General features: G+C 43.3%; 1 protein-coding gene across 1 annotated transcript; it reads right to left on the reverse strand.

The window, feature by feature from the left end:
* Window positions 1-3,760: 3,760 nt before the first annotated feature.
* Window positions 3,761-16,291, reverse strand: LOC139546961 (solute carrier family 40 member 1-like). The gene is made up of 8 exons (XM_071355959.1): window positions 15,997-16,291; window positions 15,781-15,848; window positions 9,451-9,610; window positions 9,030-9,145; window positions 7,522-7,648; window positions 6,501-6,746; window positions 5,647-6,291; window positions 3,761-5,351 (listed from the first exon to the last, which is right to left on the reverse strand). Exons 1-8 carry the CDS (start codon window positions 16,028-16,030, stop codon window positions 5,029-5,031), a joined length of 1,719 nt encoding a protein of 572 aa, XP_071212060.1. The 5' UTR covers window positions 16,031-16,291; the 3' UTR covers window positions 3,761-5,028.
* Window positions 16,292-19,288: the final 2,997 nt, after the last annotated feature.

Below are 19,288 nucleotides of genomic sequence, written 5' to 3' on the forward strand. Positions count from 1 at the left end.
ATGTTGTGTGAAACCAGGTCACTTTTTGTCTTTTGCCCCTGAGCACACAGGTCCAGATCATACAGCTCAGTCAGTCTTCTGGGGCAAAACAATTGTGACTAACCCCTCTATGGAATGTGACCCTTAACAGTGGTTGCCTGGCTAGAGAACAGGTGACTAGCAACTGAGGGGGGCTCTTAAAATGGCTGCCGTCTTCTTGTACAGTACAATGACTTGGGTTCCTGTGACTACATAAAAAAAACACTAACGAGACAGAATGTATAAACATTTTCTTTTTAATTCCGAGCTCATGCAAAACAAGCTGTATAAACGTCCTCCACTATAATGGAGTGTGAAGTGATTCTTGCATATTACATTTAAACAAAGATTATATCAAACAATGGTTTTAATGTATTTTTACAATGATGGGAGATTATGGACAGTATGGTCCATTGGCATGTTGTACTAGTGATTTTCTTGGTTTATGCATGAGAGCATTGATTTCTACACACGAGGCAGAGAACAATTTCACAAGCAAATTGTTCAGAAAACTTCTCAATTAGCAACAATTGTTAACACTAGTATATAAAAAAATTAAAAAAATTAAAGTTGTAAAAAAAGACTTCCAACATTTAAAGACGACAACATAATCTGATAATGTCATAAACAAATTCTTTTACATCCAGTACAGTGTATGTATTGATTGACGACCATTGTTACTTGTATGAAAAATATATGGCCTAGTATGAAATATTCCTGAATAAATGTTCTGAACAAATGCTCTGTTCTGAAGAATGTGCTTACTTTACATTTTGGGGGTAATCCATGCCAAACATTAACATTGAGCTCAGTTCCTGGCATTTCTCTATAGAACACCATCTGCAGTTCCACAAACCTGCAGACCTGTCTGACTCCACATCAGCCTACAGGAGCCTTTAGTACAACCGCCCAGGACTAAAGAAAAGCCTCACTGTTCTCTTCAAGTGCCGTGTCTATTCTCTCCAACCATAATATTTTCATTACCAAATCACCTCCGTGGCGTAGGTCAGCAATGGTTTTCATGGGCAGAGGTAATAACCATGAAGTCTGTGCGTATTACATCGAGTCGAAGCATGTTTTAAAAATAAAACTTCTGCAAACCTTCACAGTGGTGTTGGAGAGCTCCAAGAGCTACAAAACCTACAGTTTTGCCTGGCTACAGCACGGTTGGTGTAATTGCAGTTAGTGGCCAGCCAAGACAGCCTGAACATGATGACTTTCTACTGTGGCAAAGGAACACTGGTGGGGAGGTCTGCTGGACTTAGGGGGGAAGAAGGAAATATGAGGTAAACTTGGCAGGATTTTGAAAGCCGCCCACAGGAAAAAGGGTGGTATGGTTTTCCATGCTCACACCTGGTGTCTGGGTTTAGGATTGTGCTGTGTGCGCATTTGTGGCAAAGATTAGCATAATGATGGCTCTTTATCATGGGCCTGCCAGTAAATGCAAAGTCCTTCAGCTCAGCCTTGTGCAAAATGCAGTAGCAATGCCTGAAGGTGTTCTCGTTATTATGGACATAGTAGAATCAGTTAAAGTGCCTGTGTAACAATCACGATTAAAAATCACCTTTGAAGACATAAATCAATGATGACAAACAACTACAGTATAACAATTGCAAGGGGGTTAGAGATCTGTACACGAGGTGTCTACAAAAGCGTTAATGAGCCTATACGAGTTTCATTTTCACTTCACATCAAAAAAAATATTGGAATGCTCATAGAGAAAACAGGTTTTCCCTCACTTCCTTTTAAGCTGTATAAGAATGTCCACTTTGGTCATTGAGAGCATTGTTAATGTGAATGCATAGTTTTCTAGTTGTTTGCTATAACTAGCATATCAGCACCACCATGGCTGAGAGACAATACTGATGATACATTGAGAATAGTGTGTATATATATATATATATATACAGTACCAGTCAAAAGTTGACACACCTACACATTCAAGGGTTTCTTTATTTTTACCATGTTCTACATTGTAGAATAATAGTGAAGACATCAAAACTATGAAATAATACATATGGAATTATGTAGTAACCAAGAAAGTCAAACAAATCAAAATATATTTGAGATTCTTCAAAGTAGCCACCCTTTGCCTTGATGACAGCTTTGCACACTTGGCATTCTCTCAACCAGCTTCATGAGGAATGCTTTTCCAACTGTCTTGAAGGAGTTCCCACAACTGCTGAGCAATTGTTGTCTGCTTTTGGTTACACTCTGCGGTCCAACTCATCCCAAACCATCTAAATTGGGTTGAGGTCGGGTGATTGTGGATGCCAGGTCATCAATTAACAGGTGCGCCTTGTTAAAAGTTAATTTGTGGAATTTCTTTCCTTCTTAATGTATTATAGCCAATCAGCTGTGTTGTGACAAGGTAGGGGTGGTATACAGAAGATAGCCCTTTTTGGTAAAGAACCAAGTCTATATTATGGCAAGAACAGCTCAAATAAGCAAAAATAAATAACTGTCCATCATTACTTTGAGCCATGAAGGTCAGTCAATCTGGAAAATTTCAAGAACTTTTCAAGTTTCTTCAAGAGCAGTCGCAAACACCATCAAGCGCTTTGATGAAACTGTCTCTCATGAGGACCGCCACAGGAAAGGAAGACCCAGAGTTACCTCTGCTGCAGAGGATAAGTTCATTAGAGTTAACTGCACCTCAGATTGGAGACTTCACAGAGTTCAAGTAACAGACACATCTCAACATCAACTGTTCAGAGGAGACTACATGAATCAGGCCTTCATGGTTGAATTTCTGCAAAGAAACCACTACTAAAGGACACCAATAAGACTTGCTTGGGCCAAGAAACACGAGCAATGGACATTAGACCAGTGGAAATCTGTCCTTTGGTCTGATGAGTCCAAATTTTAGATTTTTGGTTCCAACCGCCATGTCTTTGTGAGACGCAGAGTAGGTGAATGGATGATCTCTGTATGTGTGGTTCCCACCGTGAAGCATCGAGGAGGAGGTGTGATGGTGCTTAGCTGGTGACAGTGTCTGTGATTTATTTAGAATTCAAGGCACACTTAATTAACCTGCATGGCTACCACAGCATTCTGTAGCGATACGCCATGTCATCTGGTTTGCGCTTACTGGAACTATCATTGACCCAGAACACACCTCCAGGCTGTGTAAGGGCTATTTGACCAAGAAGGAGAGTGATGGAGTGCCGCATCAGATGACTTGGCCCCCACAATCACCTGACCTCAACCCAATTGAGATGGTTTGGGATGAGTGAAGGAAGTGCTCAGCATATGTGGGAACTCCTTCAAGACTGTTGGAAATGCATTCCAGGTGAAGCTGGTTGAGAGAATGCCAAGAGTGTGCGAAGCTGTCATCAAGGTGAAGGGTGGCTACTTTGAAGAATTTAAAATCTAAAATATATTTTGATTTGTTTAACACTTTTTTGGTTACTACATGATTCCATATGTGTTATTTCATAGCTTTGATGTCATCACTATTATTCTACAATGTAGAAAATAGTAAAAATCAAGAAAGCTACTCATTTAAGGGTTTGTGTCAACTTTTGATGCAACAAACTTATAAATGCAACATGCAACAATTTCAAAGACTTTGCTGAGTTACGGTTCATATAAGGAAATCAGTCAATTTAAAAAATGATTAGGCCCTGATCTATTTATTTCACATAACTGAGCAGGGACACAGCCATGAGTGGGCATAGGCCCGCATAGGCCCACCCACTTGGGAGCCAGGCCAACCTACTGGGGAGCCAGCCAATCAGAATTAGTTTTTCCACAAAAGGGCTTTATTACAGACAGACATACTCATCCGCACCCCACCTCCCCCCCGCAAGTGAAGAAGCCGGATGTGGAGGCCCTGGGCTGGCGTGGTTACACGTGGTCTGCGGTTGTGGCGTACTGCCATAATCTCTAAAACAACGTTGAAGGCGGCTTATGGTAGAGAAATTAACATTAAATTATCTGACAACAGCTCTGGTGGACATTCCTGCAGTCAGCATGGCAATTGCACACTCCCTCCAAACTTGAGACATCTATGGCATTGTGTTGTGACAAAACTGCACATTTTAGAGTGGAATTGTATTGTCCCAAGCACAAGGTGCACCTGTGTAATGATCATACTGTTAAATCAGCTACTTGATATGCCACAACTGTCAGGTGGATGGATTGTCTTGGCAAAAGAGAAATGCTCACTAACAGGGATGAAAACAAATTTGTGCATTTTTGTGCATATGGAAAATGTCTGGGATATTTTTTTTCAGCTCATGAAACATGGGACCAACACTTTACATGTTGCGTTTATATTTTTGTTCAGTCTATCTATCTATCAGTATCTGCACTCCTTGAATAAATAATTTGCATAACCCTTATAACCATGTATTAAAGAGACTTTATCCCAGGCTCGTTAAGCAAAATAAGTAAGAACCTGTTTCTCATTGGTAAAACCGGTAATCTAAATCATTGTCAATTACTAAAGCTTAAGTAACTGAGACGTTTGAAATGCTAACATGAATGGCTATAGTAACAATGAACTACTGAGAAACAAATGTGGAAATGAAAATCCCGCAGCTGATGCAGAGCTGTAATGAGATGCAAACACCACTAGAACCACAGAACATACTTAAGTAGTATGCAGCTGTAACCGTAGTAACTGCAAGCAATACCTGCATTTTTCCTCCCTCATTTACTGTAGCTCTAGCTGCAGCTCCTTGAATAACAAGACAGCTAGATTGAAATATTGACACCTCTCTATAAGGCCTCATTCAAGCTGAGCTTTTTATCTGTGATGGGATGCTTCTCTGTGTCTGTGGCTGCACTACTCTTCCCCCTTCCACAAAACAGCTTATGCTATATCACAATGGCAAAGGACAGCACATGCTAGGGTTAGGCGCAAAAGTAGATACATTAGGGCTGTGGCGGCTAGACGCAAGCATGTTTAGGTTGATAGCTAGCGGGCAGGAGGAGGAGTGGACAATAGTGTGCACTGCAGGCTGCAGGTAGAGCTATTAGCAGGGACAGCGTCTCTTTAATGGGCTACACGGTGGTGGGAAGCGAGGAAGGAGAGTCCGGGAGGGCCTGGGCCTTCTGCTCTGGCGAGCAGCAGAGGAAGAGGCGCCGCCCGAGGCTCTTGAAGGCAAACCTGAAGTACATGATGTGGCCCATGGCCACGAAGGAGACGGAGAGGATGACGAGAAGGCCGAAGGCCTCAGGGTTGGGCGCCATAATCACCATGATAAAGTGCAACAGGTCCAGGAGGTAGTTCATGGAATTCTGGACACCATTAATCACCCCCCTCTCCGACTCGATCACATTCTCTTGGATGAGCTGGGTCACGGTTAAGTCAAAGGACCATAGACCTGCAGAGGGGAAAACAGCAGCACAGCAGTCATTTAGAATGGCATTTTTACGACCACATAAAAATGATATAGGAACAGGCAATCACCGCTATGACTGTAATTATCAGCTGATATTGGAATCAAAGGTTGACAATATTGCTCTGTGGAGACATTGACACCGGATCTGGAGCCGACTTCCCTCCAAGTGGTGGCTGGTGCCTGCCTTTTACAACAAAGTTCATACGCTAACTGTTAACACATGACATAGCAGCACTCATCAAGCACTTTTCCCAGTGTGGACTTTTGAGTTACTCACCAATTCTAGCAGCAATAACCCCTGCAAACAGCAGGCTGACTGACAGGTAGGACTGCAGAGGCGGCAGTTCTTCAGCAGGCAGTGCGGTCGAACCGTTGACCAGCAGACCATCGATGTTTAGCATGCTAGCCGGATGGTCAGCCTCTGGTAAGTTGCCGCTGTCTCCGGTCAGGTGGCTGTAGATGTCCTGGAAGGGCGAAACGCTGAGGTCGAAGGGGCTGCCCGGTGCGAAGACGGACGCCACGCACAGAATTAGGCAGGAGAGTTGCACCACACCCGAGATGAAGCCTGTACGGATTAGGCCACACTTCTTGCGAACCCAGGTGAAGGCCACCGTGCCACAGATGCCTGACACGGCTGAGGCACCCATCAGCAGGCTGAGCACAGAGCCGTTGAGGCCCTGGGTGTAAGCGTAGCCCGTGGTGATGCAGTCAAATCCCAGCACCGTCATGTAGAGGAAGGACAGCGACATGCCTGCGAAAAAGATGGACTGGTTGTAGTAGGCCACCCAGCCGTCGCGGATGGTGCGCAGGGGCTCTGTTATCTGGTAGCAGCAGCTTGTCTTCTTGGGAGAGTCGGCCTTGACGACAGCCATCTCGTTCATGAGCTGGGAGCCCTCTACTGTGCCCTTGCCGTTTTCTAGCTCTACAGACCACAGGAGGAAGAACAGACATACATGAGTGACTGTTTGGGACCACAAGACCGTACACAGATAGATCTCATAATTTTGTATTTCTCTAAGGGAGGGCCAGCCCAACTAACCACCTCAGCAACAGATGTATATTTGACAACACTTATGTTCATTGACATTAAGACATGTCTGTCAGTGAAGTTCATTGAGGGTCAGAACATACCTTTCGGGAAGTTAAGTTGTTTCAGTTCCTGGTCATCTTCTTTTTTGCCAGCCTTCAAGGCCAGTGCCGGGGTTTTCTGGTAGACCTTCCATAGCAGACCGTACTCAAGGCACATAGAGCACAGGTTCCAGCCCGCAATAAAGCCGCAGCCAATGAAGTTTGAGCCGAAAGACATGATCTGGCCCACCAACATGGGCGCTAGGATGTTGGTCAGCTGGTCGATGATCCGCACTGTGGCGTTCATGTCTATTAAAGAAGAGCATAATTACATTACTGTCCATTGTGGCACAGGAAACGTACATTCATATTTTACTTTACCCTGTCTAAGCTTGGGTGGTATACCGTATACCAGGGCATTTTGAAATACCAACGGTATGATTTTCAATAGTGTGAAAAATAATCATTACATCTTGGGGGTTTGGGGCATCCTAAAGGTATAGTGCAGGAACAGTATCTGGATACCGCCCAACCCTAACCCTGTCTTAAGTTACACGTTCCCCTGAATTACAAGATTTGCTGACAGAAGAAGTTCAAGGAGTCAAACATGGCTTCTAATTTGTATCTGCTTTCCTAATGGCCTTATCTGAAAGGACTTGATTGACAGATTTAAGTAGAGAAGCTGCTTTAAGTGACTGTGACATGATAGGACACAGCCAAAGTCTTATTTTATGGTTTTTCCACTAATTCATGTCAGGGATTTTTATAGGTTTCCTGAAGGTTATACAGTGCAATACACTTCAGGTTAATTGACTTCACTGGTGCAGACAAGCAACATGTAGCACACTGCTCTGGTCATTCGTGAACTGTTAGTCTTTATGGCGTGTATGGCCACATTCCTTTGAGATTATCTGTGCGGAAGTGTTGCATTTTTACTGTAATTTTTTACAGGTGAAACGGACAGTTCTAAAAGAAACATTTGGGATTTAGCTGTGATTGGGTTCAAAGGTCACACCACTGCAAGGCGATAAAGGTCCATTCACATGAGCCCTATTGATTTGGGCTGGTTCCCATGGCGACTGACCTGCCAGCTTGCTGCTGTCCTGTCCGGCCACAACCACCACCCAGTCTCTCTGGATGGTAATGGACATGGCAGTACTGGCCAAATTAGCAATGTTGGCTATGGAGATGACCAGGATATAGCAGCATGTCTGAAAACCAAGAAAACGATACATTTTTGTTTGCTTTGGTAAAAACAAAACTCGACACATAACAACAACAATGAGCAAAGCATATCATTTAATCTAGAAACCGCTTACAACCATAATCCAGCGTGAGACTGAAATAAACAGGTCTGCTGTTTTTTTTGTGTACATTATAATTGCAGCTGTTCTGACCAGGGGAATAGAGATGGACTGGCTCAACTGGCCAGGCAGCATTTCTCTCCCTCACATGACGGCCCTAGAAGAACCTGCTGACTACACAGTCGTGAACAAGACACTCAATCTCCTGTTTCACCACCACCTTCAGAAAACTCACAGCCCCCCCCCCCTTCCCTTAAAATCCAAAGGCCCCTTCACAAATGCACGATTTGTCCCACAATACACTGACTACACCACGTGAGAGACACTGATCCTGATAGTGTAGCAGCCAGCAGATTGTAACGTTCGCTATTGCAACAGTCTTCTTCTATCAACCATAAAAACAAGGCACAGTTTTTCTTCCGTGGGACAAAGTCTTGCTGTAGAACGTAAACGAAATCTGCTCATTTGGGTCTACATATTTCACCAAAAGAAAGAGCCTCTTCGAGAAGCCAAACACGTTTCCCGGCAAATCCTTCCGTAATCTTAGTAATCAAAAGATTTTCCCTTGATTTGATTTAGCAACTCGGGCAGGACTCTAGCCTGCCTGGGGGGGGGGGGGGGGGACTATGGATCTGTCTCCGTCCGTTTGTACGTTCAGACACCACAGGCCTGATTTTTACTGAACTTAGATGAATGATGCATCTTGCCATAGAGATCCGGCATTTACAAGTGACACCGATTGGCCCATGGGGGGGGTGGAGGCGCTATAGTAATCAACAGATATTCCTAACTTTGAACAAGCATATCTCCTGTCCCGTTTGAGCTACAGTCATGACATTCTGTGCATATATGCATCTCCTCATGAGCAACACATTTCCCATTAGGACCTATACGCTGAGCCCATTACATTTCCCGCAAATGGAGACTTTTTGTCCCCCACCAAACTTTGAACAAGCATATCTCCTGGGGCCTCATTTATAACAGTTGCGTAAATTTCACACTACATTTCTGCGCGCGCCACTTCTGAAAAGTCTGCGTACGTCACTTTTTTAAAATTGAGATTTACAAATTTGCCTCGTGACATACATTCGGATGTTTCCCGTTATAAATCAGACGGGTCGTAAAACGGTGTGCGAATGAATGCTACGGCCCACACTTCTATGCAAAAGACAAATTGTTGTTACATTTTCTATTTGTCAATAGATTAGTGGGTTTCTTTGTTCTGCCTTGGTGTAGGCTCTGAGATGAAATAGTACAATGATGAAAAGTCTAGGAAATGCAATCTTACCAGAATCCATCCATTGTATAACTCTGCAATCTGTTCTTTGAACTGGAAAACCACCATCAAGAGGATCCCACATAGTATGACAGCAAAGTTCTGGACAACCAGTGAAGTCTGGGCCACTATAAATGAGAGGATAAGCATTAGAGACATAGGATTGGTGGTCACAAACGGTTTATTTATGTCTGAGTAAATCACTTAATTGGAGACTTCCCTCAAGACACAATGGGTTCTTTGAATGGTCTCGAATAGAGAATTATGCCAATTTCCATCTAAATGAACCCATTCCCCCAAAATTCTAATCCCAAACAATTAAAATGAATGATCAAGTAATGTTTTGACTATGTATATTGTTCATTCCTGGTCAGTGTATTCAGTTCTGTTCAGAAACACTGACTTTAGAGTAGGCCTAATTATGGCTGCATACCTTTGAGTCTTGGGTTTTTGTCAACCCAGTCACCGATAATGGCTCCAAGGAGCAGCACTGACCCCGCCACCACCAGTCCGTACACAGCCGTGAGCAGGAGGCTGTTGCCATACAGCTCCACCAGAAATACGGCAACAGCGAAGTTCCACATACGATCGCCCTACAAAGACATGCATGTTAACTTTTGTTGTTTCAGCCAGCTGTTAAAATGCACTGCACACTAGGCTATAGCCGATGAATGATGCTTGCAGAAACATGATCCTTGTCTACTACTAAGCAGGGCTGGCGCCAGAACGAATCAGTTGGATAGGCATTTGATTTCCGTAGGGGGCACATTTAAAAAAATATATAATAATAATTAAAAAAAATTTAAAAGGGTATTTATAGTAAATACATGTAATTTAACTGGAAAAATATATTACTTTTTAAATGTGTCAAGAACACTTTTTTTTATTTTTTATGACTTCATAATTTCACAATCAGAGTTTGTATCGACAGATGTAGCCTATTGAATATCATTGTACAATAGGCCTATGCATAAAATGCGTCGTCCAATTGCAACGTCTGCCTATGCCCACACATATTATCTCAAGAAAATGTTTATATTTTTAATACCCTCAAACACCAAGTTAGGCATAGCCTTCCTAATTTTAAAATAGGCCATCATCAGTCATCACTGTCAATTGCGAAGGATAATTCTTCACGTTTTACCGGTGAAATGTCCAAACTGCATGCCAATCATTTGATCTCAATCAGTTTCATGGGAATATGCATTTAGATCTTCTTGAATTACTGTTTTGTGAGCGAATTAAAGCAGATGGTGTTAACAAAATGTTAGCCTTTTTTGTAGGCCTTCCTCTGTATCCGCTGCTCAAGTCACTTTCTATCACTCTAAATTTCAAGCTTCTACCGCTAACCCTAGGACACTCTTTTCCACCTTCTCCTCCCATCTTAATCCCCCACCCCCTCACCCTCCTTCCTTCCTCTCTGCGGACAACTTTGTCAACCATTTTGAACAGTAGGTTGACGACATCCAGTCCTCACTCACTCAGCCTATTGTGTCCACTGGTCCTACTGACACAGAACTATCCCACGCCTTGACCGCTTAAAAAACTACAGACTGGTATCCCTTCTTTCTTTTCTTTCCAAAACACTTGAGTGTGCTGTCGCTGATCAACTCTCTCGCTATCTCTCTCTCAGAACAATCTTCTTGACCCTAACCAGTCAGGCTTCAAGACGGGTCACTCAGCCGAGACCGCTCTCCTCTGTGTCACGGAGGCTCTCCGCACTGCCAAAGCTGACTCTCACTCCGCTGTTCTCATCCTCCTAGATTTACCCGCTGTCTTCGACACTGTGAACCATTAGTTCCTCCTCTCCACTCTCTCAGAGCTGGGCGTCCCAGGCTCTGCACACTCTTGGATTGCATCCTACTTGGCAGGCCAGTCCTACCAGGTGACGTGGAGACGATCTGTTTCTGTACTGGGCTTGGGTAGTATGCTCTATAGTGGAGTATTTGTAAATAGCCACGGGATGGTTTTTCAATACCTGCAGATCGCATTCTTCCTTTCACCTGTCACATTATTTTACATTATGAAGCTTAATGTAGTTCCCCTGAACAGTTGAGCCAATCACGTGTTTGTTTGTACAGCGGGAGAAAGAAGGCTGCAGGTGAGTCCAGCTGGGATTTGACCAGGGTTGCGTTTTATAAGGAAAGTCAACAGTGTTATTTGTCCTTCAATAGAGTGACGTGCAAGGACGTGCAACTATAGATTTCCTTCACAGAAAATACATTGGTGCAACGCATTCGGCAGAAAATAGCTTCATTTTCAGAAGTGCAACGCTATTTGGATGGCAGCCACAAGTAAATTAGTTTACAAAGAATAAGCAAGGTCTTTTTTTCAAAAAATTATGCATGGCCATCATATTTCTAATGTTCATCATAGAAAGAATGTAGCCAGCTACATTTCCTAATTGCTTAAAGTTAATCTTGCATTTTATTGGAGAAAAGTTGGCTGGCTACACTGAGAAAAGAATGCTTGTTCGTTAATTCTCATCCAAGTGGAGAAGTGCAACTGAAGCACAAAATTAGTCAGATGCCAAAATTACAATAGAAAGCATTTAACATCTGCATTTACAAAACACAGCAAGATATTTCTTATGTGTTTTGTCTTTTTACCTCCTTGAAAAATGTAGAATTCTTCGTTAACCCGATTCGTAAATTTAACTTCCTAGTTAATCTAAGTAAGTGTCTGAATTAATAAGTTCACAGGGCATCATGTTGTGTTATCTTTCTGCCGTGTTTAAAAAGTCAAACCCCTTTGGATTAGTTATTTGTACAGCTGCCACTATCTTGATTTCCTTGGGTTTTTTCTCCTCTCCGTTCTCAGCCTGTCTTCTCCTCCTCCCTGTTCTCCAAGCAGAGCAGGCAGGCCATTGCCCTAGTGACTCCAGCTCCACACAGACACAGCGTGTAGCCTACACATGCTGCTCCCGAGCCAGTACTGTTCTTCCTTCAGACAAGCATGTGTCAAAACTTTGTTCATTTGCACAATGTCTATCATTCACATTTGCTTGGAAATGTCCAAACTCACCAAAAATGACATTTGGCTGTATAAATGTATAACTTTATGAGCTGGATTGCCTGTCTCTGCAATTTTGTTTATTTTTGTTTGCGCTTGTTAGAATATTTCGCTAGAAGCCTCAATGGAAATGTGCTCTTACTTGTGCTAATTTTGTTAGCATTCTGGCAATAGACGCCCAATGGGCTTTTTTTGGCGCCCCATTGTGTACTAAGCCGGTAATACCCTATATCCCGGTATGAGAGAAGGACGGTATGACAATATGAAAATCTAGATACTGCCCAACCCTAGTCTGCATCACGTGGTCTCACTACTGGTGTCCCCCTGGGCTCTGTTCTAGGCCCTCTCCTCTTCTCCTATACACCAAGTCACTCGGCTCCATCATATCCTCACATTGTCTCTCCTATCATTGCTATGCGGATGGCATTCAATTACTTTTCTCTTTCGCCCCCTTCCGACACCCAGGTAGCGACACGCATCTCTGCGTGCCTGGCAGATATCTCAGCTTGGATGTCGGCCCACCACCTCAACCTCGACAAGGGAAAGGCCTGCCTGCTCCAAGAACAATCCATCAACTCGACAGTGTCCCCTCCCAGAGCGCAAAGAACCTTGGCGTAACCCTGGACAACACCCTGTCATTCTCTGCAAACATCAAAGCAGTGACTCACTCCTGCAGGTCCATGCTCTACAACATCAGTAGAGTACGACCCTACCTCACACAGAAAGAGGCACAGATCCTAATCCAGACACGTCTGGACTAGTGCAACTCGCTGTTGGCTGGGCTCCCCCCGCTTGTGCCATCAAACACCTGCAATTTATCAGAACGCTGCAGCCCGCCTGGTGTTCAACCTTCCCAAGTTCTCCCATGTCACCCCGCTCCTCCGCACACTTCAATGGCTTCCAGTCGAAGCTCGCATCCACTACAAGACCATGGTACTTGTCGACCGAGCAGCAAGAGCAACTGCTATGCTCAAGCCCTACACCCCAACCTGAGTACTCAGTTCTGCCACTTCAGGTCTCTTGGCCCTCCCACCCCTACAGGAGGGAAGCTCCTGCTCAGCCCAGTCAAAGCTATTCTCTGTCCTGGCACCCCAATGGTGGAACCAGCTTCCCCCTAAAGCGAGGACAGTAGCTTCCGAACCCATCTGAAACCCTACCTCTTCAAAGAGTACATTAAATAATCCCACAGCACCCCCACCTCACACCCCCCACCCCCTTTCGTGAACTATCACGTGCACTTGACTCTTTCCCCCATACTAGCGCTGAATTTGTTGATAGCTACTTTATTGAGGAAAAATGTACTTACTTTGACTGAGATATTTGGTTGTCCCACCTAGCTATCTTAAGATCAATGCACTAACTCTAAGTCGTTCTGTATAAGAGGGTCTGCTAAATGACTAAAATGTCAAATGTAGGATTATTTTGTTTCTATCAAAGCATATATTTAATGCCTAGTGAAGCTCGCTGTTGAGTTTTGGACGAATGAGGGGGGAAAAAATTTACTATTCAGCTTCGGATAAGAAATGACGAAGGATGTGTTTTTGGTGTAACATATAGGCCTACTATGTTACAGTATATGCTATTATATTTAGTTCTGTTATGTAAAATACTAATTCATCATGTGATCTTGCGAGACATTGACTCAGCTTTGATCTAGCTTTACTAAACACACACCAATGTGAGAAGTAAAAACCTTCAATTTGTAATAATTATAAGTGATGAGTTGGACTACTACTTATTTTAAGCAATTTAAGCATGCATCAAATCATGGTGTTAAAAGGACAGCACCATAACCAATTGGTCCCATATCGTTTTGGGTCCCACTGTGCAAGAATGGGTCCGTGGAGTTTTATGAACATCAAGGCAGACGCGGTGAATTTGTATCCTAGATTTCGTCGGTGGATCAGTTTGTCTGCATATGCATTAGAGGTGGTACGTTTCTGTAAACTAAGCACACAGACAGCAGGGCGAGTTCAAGTGCGTCATACATGAGCCCAAACTGTTTTGAGGACAGCCGGTTTAGCAACTCCTGGTAGTTTTTTTGTCTGTGGCTGTTTTTGTCACAACTCGAAGTGGTCAAGTTTTCATGGAATTATTGTGGTAATTATACTGAACAAAACATGTAAAGTGTTGGTCCCATGTTTCATGAGCTGAAATAAAAGATCCCATCATTTTCCATATGCAATTATTTATTTATTTTCTCTCAAATGTTGTGCACAAATTTCTTTACATCCCTGTTAGTGAACATTTCTCATTTGCCAAGATAATCCATCCATCCATGTGCAGTTTTGTTACACAACACAATGCCACAGATGTCTCAAGTTGAGGGAGCGTACATTTGGTATGCTGACTGCAGGAATGTCCACCAGAGCTACTGCCAGAGAAATTAATGTTAATTTCTCTACCATATGCCGCCTCCAACGCCATTTTAGAGAATTTAGTAGTACGTCCAACCGGCCTCAACCACAAACCACGTGTAACCACGCCAGCTTAGGACCTCCACATCTGGCTTCTTTACCTGCGGGATCGTTTGAGATCAACCACCTGGACACCCGATGAAACAGAGGAGTATTTCTGTCTGTAATAAAGCCCTTTTGTGGGGGAAAAACTCATTCTGAATGGCTGGGCCTGGCTCCCGAGTCATATGAAATCCATAGAATAGGGCCTAATGAATTTATTTCAATTGACTGATTTCATTATATGAACTGTAACTCAGTAACATCATTTTAATTGTTGTGTTTATATTTTTGTTCAGTGTAAATGTAATTTATTTAGAATGTATCTGAATTAATTCTCCAGAAATATTTTTCCGTGTATTCTCAAATTGATAAAAAGTGAGGGAACACCGGCTGCCCTGCTCCCCGCGCTAAGGCAGCATTACATCCCTGTTCAATTCGCAAGTGGCTGAAACTGTCACCGGAGAAAGCATCCGAGCGAGTGAAACAGCTCCCCTCTGTGTAACTATGTGTAGCCAATGTATCTGATGCTGTCTGGACAAAAATAAGTATGACATGCCATACTCTTTTTGTCCAGACAGCATCAGATACCAAGCTGTTCTCAGAGCATTTCGTATTATTTTGTACGTAAATCCAAGACAATCCATTTAGTATGATATGTTACGTTTCGTATGGGATGTATTTACATGTACTATGTTGTGTCTAGTCTATCAGACCAGGCTGGGGCTGCACATACTGAGACAGATGAGCCCTGTTTCGCTCGCTCAGATGCGTCTTTGTGTCGGCGCGCATCTCCTCAAATAAATTATGAATATTTAAATATTTTATCATGATGGGCAAGGAGGTACGGTAGGGCCCCCTAAACTCGCCCATAATGCCGACCTTGCTACTGAGCCTAAAGTGATCATACCCTATATAAATTAATAACGGTCTACTGCCAAGGACTGTTACACAAAATAAACATTACCTAAACAAACGCATGCACCTAATTTACAAATACCGTAACAGAACAACTATTGTATACATAGACTATTACACGCTATATCGAACCATACATGGGTCCACCGATCAACCATTTTTTTAGCAACAATTTTTGTCAAGCCAGACTAAGCGCGCGCAAGATGCGCCCCACTGGATGGGAAATTGCCTATAGCTCCTTCAATTGTGTACCTATTCTTAAACATAAATAGGCTAAAACATTTTGTCAAATGGCCATCCACCATGAGCAATAAGGTGATGGCCTACCTACTCCTTATTTTACTTTAAATGGTTTATCTTGGCTTCGTTTCACTTACCCATGTCGAGAGTCCATGTCCCAGGTAAATAAGGAACTTTGGTGATGTGAAGAACTCTTGGACAGATTCTGCAAGGAAAATGATGTTTACGATTCGTTGTTATTGATATCATATGGCCACCTGTGTGGTCAATAGATCGGCAGCCATAATTTATTGATCAAATATGCCATTTAAATGAGTCCTTGTAAAATAACTGAAAACATAAAATTGACCTACCACAGCAAGGTTTCTTAGATCCAGCGTTATCCATTGTAATACTTTGCCGGAAATAATTAACGTTTGCCCAATATTAATTTATCTTCGTAAAGCAAGGCTATCGATGGGAGACACTCTGTGCATTAAATTTTCGGCAAACGCACGCCAAAGCTCCCCTTTCTCCTTTCCAAACTTAGCTATCACTGTAGCTGAAGTTGGAAACAGATATCTTAGCCGCAAAGCCCTTTTAGTTCAAATGCAAAACAATAAAATCTCCCGAACAGCTCCAGCAACCTTCTCTCGTCTTTTCTGCACTGCCAACAGCGTTTATGTCACTGGTCAATATACAGTAGCCCGAGGAAACGTCACAGTCACATGACTCGAGCCTCACAGCCTATACAGATGCATTCAAAACAAACAAAACAAAGCCCTTGTGGCGAACTATTATTTACGATGCATTGTTGCAATAGATCTGACATTATCCATGGTTTTGGTGGTTGTTAGAATGTTATTCATTCTATAATAACTGCTTATATCGGGAGGGAGGGGGGATGGGGGGGGGGGGGGGGTAGTTAGTAACTATGTTCAGTACCAGTAAAAAGTATGGACACACCTACTCATATATATATATATATATATATATATACCACAGGAGGTTGGTGGCACCTTTATTGGGGAGGACTGACTCGTGGTAATGGCTGGAGTGGATACGTGGAAGTTTAGCAAATACATCAAACACATGGTTTACATGGTTTCCATGAGTTTGATGCCATTCCATTTACTCAATTCCAGCCATAATTATGAGACGTCCTCCACCCAGCAGCCTCCACTGATAAATATATATATATACATACACAGTACCAGTCAAAAGTTTGGACACAGCTACTCATTTAATTAAGGGTTTTTCTTTATTTGTACTATTTTCTACATTGTGGAATAATAGTGAAGACATTACAACTATGAAATAACACATATGGAATCATGTAGTAACCAAAAAAGTGATGAACAAATCAAAATATATTTCAAAGTAGCCCCACATTGTCTTGATGATAGCTTTGCACACTCTTGGTAATCTCTCAACCAGCTTCACGAGAAATGCTTTTCCAACAGTCTTGAAGGAGTTCCCACATATGCTGAGCACTTGTTGGCTGCTTTTCCTTCACTCTGCGGTCCAAATCATCCTAAACCATCTCAATTGGGTGGAGGTCAGGTGATTGTGGAGGCCAGGTCATCTGATGCAGCACCATCACTCTCCTTCTTGGTCAAATAGCCCTTACACAGCCTGGAGGTGTGTTTTGGGTCATTGTCCTGTTGAAAAACAAATAATAATCCCACTAAACGCAAACCAGATGGGATGGTGTATCGCTGCAGGAAGCCATACTGGTTAAGTGTGCCTTGAATTCTAAATAAATCACTGACAGTGTCACCAGCAAAGCACACCCACACCATCACACCTCCTCCGCCATGCTTTACGGTGGGAACCACACATGCGGAGATCATCTGTTCACCTACTCTGCATCTCACAAAGACACGGCAGTTGGAACTAAAAATCTCAAATTTGGACTCATCACACGAAAGGACAGATTTCCACTGGTCTAATGTCTAATTGCTCGTGTTTCTTGGCCCAAGCAAGTCTCTTCTTCTTATTGGTGTCATTTAGTAGTGGTTTCTTTGTAGCAATTCGACCATGAAGGCCTGATTCATGCAGTCTCCTCTGAACAGTTGATGTTTGGTTGTGTCTGTTACTTGAACTCTGTGAAGCATTTATTTAGGCTGCAATCTGAGGTGCAGTTAACTCTAATGACCTTGTCCTCAGCAGCAGAGGTAACTCTGGGTCTTGCTTTCTTGTGGCAGTACTCATGAGAGCCAGTTTCATCATAGCGCTTTATGATTGTTGCAACTGCACTTAAAATTTTCAAAATTGACTGACCTTCATATCTTAAAGTAATGATGGACTGTCGTTTCTCTTATTTGAGCAGTTCTTGCCATAATATGGACCTGGTCTTTTACCAAATCTTCTTTATACCACCCCTACCTTGTCCCAATACAATTGATTGGCTCAAACGCATTAAGAAGGAAATAAATTCCACAAATTAACTTTTAACAAGGCACACCTGTTAATTTAAATGCATTACATTACCTCATGAAGCTGGTTGAGAGAATGCCAAGAGTGTGCAAAGCTGTCATCAAGGCAAAGGGTGGCTACTTTGAAGAATCTCAAATATGATTATTATTCGTTTCTTTGTTTAAAACATTTTTGGTTACTACATGATTCCATGTGTGTTATTTCAAAGTTGTGATTTTTTCACTTTTATTCTACAATGTAGAAAATAGTAAAAAATTAAGGAAAACCCTTGAATGAGTGTCCAAACCTTTGACTGGTACTGTATGTAATGTTTTTTTAATTTATTGCAAGGGCAAGTGTTACTGATGTGGACTACCCCTATCAGACAGTTCGAAATAACTAAAGTTTATTACAAAAACAGGGGGCAGGCAAATGACAGGTCAAGGGCAGGCAGAGGTCAGTAATCCAGGGCAGAGTCTTTAAGGTACAAAACGGCAGCCAGGCTCAGGATCAGGGCAGGAAAGAGGAGACAGAGGGCTGTGAGACAGAGGTTTAATTATTGATACATGAAACGTGGGACTTATGCGGAGGGTGCAGGGCAACAGAAGACGAACAGTAGAGGGGCTAAGGATAATGGAGATGGGGAAAGTGCCAATAAAACAGGGGGAAAGTTTGCGGGACTCTACCCAGAGGAGCAGATCCCGAGTGGACAGCCACACCCTCTGCCCAAGACGAAAGTGGGGAGCCGGGGTCCGGTGGCGGACAGCTTGTCGAGGATACCTGGAGGTGCTCTTGAGAAGAGCGGACCGAGCTCTCTTCCAGGTACGCTGACAGCGGCGGACGAACATCTGGGCCGAGGGTATGTTGACCTCTTCCTCTGGGAAGAGCGGAGGCTGATAACTCACGGAGCACTCGAAGGGCGAGAGCCCAGTGGCCAAGCAGGGAAGGGTGATCCTGGCGTACTCCACCCACATGAGTTGCTGGCTCCAGGTGGTGGGGTTGGCTGACGCGAAGCACCAAAGAGTCGTCTCCAGGTCCTGATTGGCACGCTCCGACTGGCCGTTGGGTTGAGGATGAAACTCAGAGGACAGGCTGGCCGATGACCCAATAAGTGTGCAGAACGCCTTCCAGAACCGGGACGAGAACTGAGGACCACGATCGGAGACCATGTCCACCAGAAGTCCATGGATCCAGAAGACGTGCTGCACCATCAGTTGTGACGTCTCCTTGGCAGAAGGTAGTTTGGGG

This window comes from Salvelinus alpinus, chromosome 20 (assembly GCF_045679555.1).
Source record: "Salvelinus alpinus chromosome 20, SLU_Salpinus.1, whole genome shotgun sequence".
NCBI lineage: Eukaryota > Metazoa > Chordata > Actinopteri > Salmoniformes > Salmonidae > Salvelinus > Salvelinus alpinus.

Bases quoted from the DNA above. Each gene is read 5' to 3' on its own strand.
- LOC139546961 (XM_071355959.1), bottom strand. From the start codon at position 16,030: ATGGATAACGCTGGATCTAAGAAACCTTGCTGTG. The intron at 6,747-7,521 runs GTCAGTCGCCAT...CTTCTTTAATAG, and splicing joins GGACAGCAGCAAGCTGGCAG to ACATGAACGCCACAGTGCGG. The intron at 6,292-6,500 runs GTATGTTCTGAC...TGTGGTCTGTAG, and splicing joins ACAACTTAACTTCCCGAAAG to AGCTAGAAAACGGCAAGGGC.